This window comes from Sinocyclocheilus anshuiensis, unplaced genomic scaffold, assembly GCF_001515605.1.
Source record: "Sinocyclocheilus anshuiensis isolate Anshui unplaced genomic scaffold, SAMN03320099.WGS_v1.1 scaffold1799, whole genome shotgun sequence".
Classification (NCBI taxonomy): domain Eukaryota; kingdom Metazoa; phylum Chordata; class Actinopteri; order Cypriniformes; family Cyprinidae; genus Sinocyclocheilus; species Sinocyclocheilus anshuiensis.
Genome location: NW_015552692.1, coordinates 197,362 through 203,451, shown reverse-complemented (window position 1 = coordinate 203,451; position 6,090 = coordinate 197,362). Strand labels below are relative to the sequence as shown.

The following is a 6,090-nucleotide window of genomic DNA, read 5'->3' as shown; positions in this document are numbered from 1 at the left end:
ATTCATTAATAATTAACATTAATATACTTTTTAATGTGTAATTTACATGAAGCAATGCATTAATAATAATAATAATAATTTTACTGTTAAATTTATATATATAGAACTTATTGATAATTAAGTAACTTCATAAGTAATATAAATTATATATATATATAGAATTTATGTATATTAATTATAAATCACACAATAATATTATGCAAAATTTACAATATATAATGTTTCATTCATATATTATTTTACAATATTGTATAGAATTTATGTATATCAATATATTTACATTATGTAATGTATTAATATATTTTTTACAATACTAAATATATATAGAATTTATGTACATACGTTATATGTAATTTAAATTATTATACTTAATTATTTAATAATAATAAAATATTGAATTAATTTAATTAGATCTATTGTTTAAATTACAAATTACACATTATTCAAATTAAACTACAAAGCATTACATTATAATAACGCATTATTAAAAATGCAAACATATATTTTATAATATGTATATAAATTATGCAGTATTATATAAACAAAAATATTTAATAAATGTATCTATTTATATCGTAAGCATAATTATTTTTAAATACACATTGTTTACAAGACAAATGCATGAAAATAATGTTAAAATCTTATAACATTTGTTATCAGCTAATAACAGGCGTGTGATGAAGTGAAGCGAAGCGCTGAATGTTTGAGGCTGAAGCAGTTAATAATCACAGATGTGTGAGAGCTGGATTACCGGAGACTGCCAGAGAGCCGATCCGCCCACAGCAGCCAGCAGATACAGCAGAATTATGAAGATCTGCACTTCTGTCACATCAATGCTGATCAGAGCAGAGGAGAGATGCGCGTTAGACACAACACTCACTCACTCACTCACAAACACACACACACTCACACACACACACACACACACACACACACCCCCCCCCCACACACAGACACACTCACTCACTCACTCACACACTCACACACACACTCACACTCACTCACTCACTCACACTCATTCACTCACTCACTCACTCACACACAGTGGTAAATGCGGCCGCACCTTTCTATTCAAATGAAGCACTGAATGGATTTGATTAGAGTTGTTGGATACTCACATGCCGAAGCGCAGCGTGCCGGAGACGTAGGTCTGCCAGTGAGCGCAGTAAAACATGAACATGCCGGAGAAACAGCAGAAGAACATCCAGTCGGGGTGAGAGCCCAGCTGCACCGCAATACTAATGCCCAGCACCACAAACACTGCAGCACACACAACACAGAGCTGAGAATCACAAACAAGTGTGCTTACATACCAGTCTAGTGACGTGCATTACTATCATCACCAACATACATTCCTTTAAAAGATTGCATTATTTGTATCATGTATTATAAATGCAAATGCATATTTAAAATGTGCATACAGTATCTAATTTACATGATGCAATTATTAGTATATTATTTAAATGAAAAATGACTATTAATTTCATCATTTTAAACATAATTACATTAGCAAGTATTAGTAAATAAATGGGAAATAAAATATAATTATAACTTATGCACATTATGTAGAATTTTGACATTAATAATAAATTATATATAGACTTTATAAATACAGTTTTTAAATGTATAAATTACGTTATGTAATGTACTATTAATTATGTATTATAATTATTCAATAAATGCTAAATAAATTATTTCAGTTATTTATGCATATTATATAGAAGTTATTACATTATTATTTATGCATTATTAATAAATTCTACACAAACTTTTAATATATATAATTTATATATTAAACAGCACACATGTATATTTACATTACACATGTATACATTACATTTACATTATGTGATTTATTATTAACACATTATTTTATAATATTAACTACATAGAGATTTTATGGACATGTATTATAATTTATATGTAGTTTATTAATAATATACATTTATGTACATCATATATAATTTAGGCAATTAAACAATAATAATAATCAATAATAAATTGTAGATTAATATACTTTTTATTGTATCAATTATATTATACAATGTATTTTTTATATATTCTTTAATAATATTAAATATATAATTTATTTACATGCATTATATTTTACATTATGTAATATTAAAGACATTTAAAATGTACATATATAATTTGCATAAATGCAATTTATTATTGGACTATTATATGACAAATGCAACTATATATTTTATATGTATATATAGCATTTCATATGTTTCTATAAATATACATTATAAATAACATAATATGCATTAAATTTATATTATTATTTTTGATATACCACAATATTTAAAAGGCAAAGGTTTGAAAATAATATAAGATTGTGTTCGCAAAAAAATGTCTTAACGGCAGCTAATTTGCTTATTAGACTCTGATCAACTTAAAAATGCGTAACAACATCTCAACGTGAAAAATAACACATAAAACATACTGCGCAATAGCGGATCCCGTGTGACGCTCACCTGTAGAGAGCGAATCGCAGCCGTGGTCGAACAGCTCCCCCAGTGGTGAACTGCTGTTAGTGCGTCGCGCCTGTTTCCCATCGATAGCGTCCAGCGACTGATAGACGAACAGACCCACCGCACACAGGAGATACGCCCAGAGAGGAGCCTGAACACACGCCAATAAATGAGTTTATCTTACGAACATACCTTTTTCACGACAGCACGATTGCGCGGATCTAGACATGTGCCGGTATTGCGATATATCACGATAATGAACATGCACTATATTGTTATCGTGGGCACTTCGAAACACCGAGAATAATTATTTATTACAAATGATTTTGAATGCATTTTAATAATACGTTTCCCACAAGACCGCTGTATGCCGCGTCAAATCTCATCTGATGTAAACAAGCACGGATGAGACTGCTCTGAATTAAAGCGCACTTTCACTCTCTGACAGCAGGTGGCGCTAAACAGCAGAAATGCATCCGTTACCCCGGAAACCCTGGAAACAAAGCAGCTGCGCTACTTTCTGTTTCTGAAATGCATTTAAATTATTTAAACAGCCATTCAACGCCAAACACTTGAATATTTAGACTAATAGGCCATTTATTTTCAAACTTTTTAACATTTTATTCTGGACTGCAACATGCGCTAGATATTGTTTGCAAGTGTTTTGATTCGTTATAGTTCGGTAACACTTTACATTAGTTGACATTAGTTAATTCATTAGTTAACATAAACTGCCAATGAAAAATCCTTGTAAACATTCATTAATCTTAGGTAATTACAATATTTAATAACACGTTGTTAAAATCAAAAGTTGCAACTGTGTTATTTAATGAGCTAACGTGAACTAAGACTTTTATTTTTTAACGAAGATTAATAGCTTCTGTAGCAAATGTAGCTATTGCTCATTGTGAATGTTAATGCATTAACTAAGGTTAACTAATGAGGTCTTATTGTAAAGTGATACCTATTGGTCTTGATAATTATTGTGCACTTTAATTTGTGTAAAATATTTAACTTTATACAATTTTTGTGCGTTGCTTTATTGTATTTAAATGTTCAGTTATTTTTGTTATTAAGAAAAAGTTACTAAACTTGTATTATAAATACTGTATTATGACAACACTTTTTTGCAACTAAATTTAAATATCGTGATAAGACCGTACACCGTGATAAAAGCATTAGCAATTAATCGCAACGTGAAAATTTGATACCGGCATATCCCTGCGTGGTACCTGTTCGGTGGCGGTCGGGCAGTAATACACCAGCACTAGCGTGGTGAAGATGTTCGTCGCCAAACCGACGATGGTGATGAGGTTGGGCGCGATCCAGGGCGGCATCCTGCGCACCAGCCACTCCCAGTAGCGCTGCATGACGGGTTCGAGCAGCGAGCGTCCCGAGCTGCTGTAGCGATGCTCCTCCAGACGCTTCAGCTGGTGGCGTGACAGGATCGGCGCCGGCAGCTCGAACATACGTCGCAATGCGCCGGGCGCGAACCAGCACGACGAATCCACGCCCCGCTCGCGGACCACAGCCACGCCCCCCCGCCACCCACTCATCACTCCCAGCCAATCACAGCCCGAGTCTGAGCCTGACTCCGCCCACTGCGCGCCCGCAGAGCCACAGCAGGATGGCTGGACACCTGCGAACAGGTCAAAGTTAATAAATAATGAAAGAAAAAAATGGGTGAGGAATGTCATAAAATGCTAATCATTTTACCTGTTCACCAATCGCGAGTTAGAAGACGCCTACAGGCCACGCCCCCAAACAAAAGCACCTCGAGCTTACGTCACGACGGCCGATCGCGCCGCACTTCCTGGTTCCTCACCACCGCTGCGACAAAACATTAGTAGATTATCATTAAACATTCAGGACAATATTCTAAACACTTACAGTACATTAAATTAAATAACAAAAATTACCAGTGCAAGTTACTTATGAATAAGAATCGGAGACAAATCAATAACAAACAGTAAACCATCAGATTTCACTCGTTTACAGTAACATAAACAACACGTAAATACCATAGTATTCTTCGAAGCGTCTTATAAATACTTTGGTATTTGGTTATTTTTATCAGTCTGTATTATGATATTACGGTTTGATTCATCAGTGTACTTTTTAAAGAGATGTCATGCTACTGAAACCTGAATAATAACGATGTATATTGATATGAATATATTAGTTATAATGATTATTATGTAACAGTAAGTGTTTGAGCTGTCAGTTTCAGTGGTTTAACGGGTTTAACGGGTCAGGTGTCTGTCACCGGTGGTCTGTCGGGGGTCTCAGGGCCGGTGTAAACGGTCGAGGGTTCGAATCCCGATCCGGTTCGCGGTTTATTCGATCGTTTAACCTTCCAGTCGCGTAACGTTAACTCACCCGCCAACTGCAGACAAGCTCCAGATTCGGAGAAGATGCGCGATCTGTCCGCTGAGATCCTGAACGTTTCGGCTCCGGTGTCGGTCCCGGTACGGTTTAGCGCGAGCTGCTAGTAGCGCGACGCCGCCGGTCGGTCACTTCCGGCGCAGCTCAACGCGGACGCGTCAAGAGCGTCGTAGATGCGAGGAACTGCGCACACAGGCGCAGAAGTGACTCAAGAGCGTCGTAGATGCGCTGCGCAAATAAATAAATAAATCGTTTTTTAAAAATTGAATAAACTACTTTTACTTTTTGATTCAACGCAGTTTTGCATTTCAGTTAATCGTTATGTTTTTTGTATAATTGTAATGACTTTTAATTACAAAAAAACAAATAGATAGATATAATAAACACTTACTACTTATATTTACTAAATGTTTTTTAAATAAAATTGCATTTATTCTACATAGTAGCGATTTTAAGATGTTCGACATGCCTAAAAGTCTCTAAATATATATATATATATTATTATTAAACAATAGCGAAAAAAGAATTGTGTGGAAATATCTCGTCTCTCTCTTTAGGGGCGGAGCGTCTCTTTCACTTCATCTCTCATGTGTTTCTGCTGGAGTCGTCATCGCATCAGTCTGACAAACGCAGAAGTTGCACGTAACGACTCATTGTTGCGGGATAAAGTAACGCGTCAAGCACGCACGCGTTCCTCCGTTTTTCGCTCGGCGCGTCTAGAAAAAAAAAAAAAAAAACTTGGAAAATTCTCCCGTTTTTTTTTTTCTTTTTCTTTCTTTTTTGGGAGTCGCTTCATGTCTGCGGGCCAAGAGCGAACGTGTCGAGGGAAGCATCGTCCTTCAGGAGCCAAAGAGAGGCTCTGAGGAACTTTAGCTCAGGTTGGTGCAGCTTTTCGGTGTTTTATTTCGTTTCAAACGTTGAGTTTGGCGTGTTTGGTGGAACGCTCGCCTCTGACGTCACGCGTGTGGCCCCGCCCCCACCATCCAACGTTCCATAATTACATGTTCTGAACTTCGGTAAGTGTATCATTATAAAACATACACGTTTCATATTTTACTCTATTTATCCGAAATATTGTATGTGATAGAAGCTGTTTGGATTGTACAGAGCTACCGTTTTTGTTTTAAAACTGAAGTCTAATTTTATACACTCATTTTTGTAATTGAAGTTTATATATATATATATATATATATATATATATATATATGTGAGTGTGTGTGTGAGTGTG

The 6,090-nt window shown here is 35.3% G+C and overlaps 2 protein-coding genes across 7 annotated transcripts in view; one reads left to right on the top strand and one right to left on the bottom strand.

Annotated features, from left to right (window-relative positions):
- cept1b (choline/ethanolamine phosphotransferase 1b) overlaps nucleotides 1–5,013 on the bottom strand; it is a 7,464-nt gene extending 2,451 nt beyond the window's left edge. For 2 of the 5 annotated variants that reach the window (XM_016459355.1, XM_016459359.1), the window contains exons 1-6: nucleotides 4,857–5,013; nucleotides 4,194–4,307; nucleotides 3,710–4,116; nucleotides 2,481–2,628; nucleotides 1,119–1,260; nucleotides 752–836 (exon numbers count right to left, since the gene is read on the bottom strand). In XM_016459355.1, the coding sequence (XP_016314841.1) occupies nucleotides 752–836; nucleotides 1,119–1,260; nucleotides 2,481–2,628; nucleotides 3,710–4,033 (699 nt within the window). In that variant the 5' untranslated portion in view covers nucleotides 4,034–4,116; nucleotides 4,194–4,307; nucleotides 4,857–5,013. The remainder of the gene's footprint in view (nucleotides 1–751; nucleotides 837–1,118; nucleotides 1,261–2,480; nucleotides 2,629–3,709; nucleotides 4,117–4,193; nucleotides 4,308–4,856) is intronic. The other 3 variants (XM_016459357.1, XM_016459356.1, XM_016459358.1) reach the window with 3 other exon arrangements.
- Nucleotides 5,014–5,468: 455 nt separating this feature from the next.
- stk38b (serine/threonine kinase 38b) overlaps nucleotides 5,469–6,090 on the top strand; it is a 15,253-nt gene continuing 14,631 nt past the window's right edge. For both annotated transcript variants that reach the window (XR_001631803.1, XM_016459350.1), the window contains exon 1: nucleotides 5,469–5,878. The gene's annotated coding sequence lies outside the window, so the exon portion shown is untranslated. The remainder of the gene's footprint in view (nucleotides 5,879–6,090) is intronic.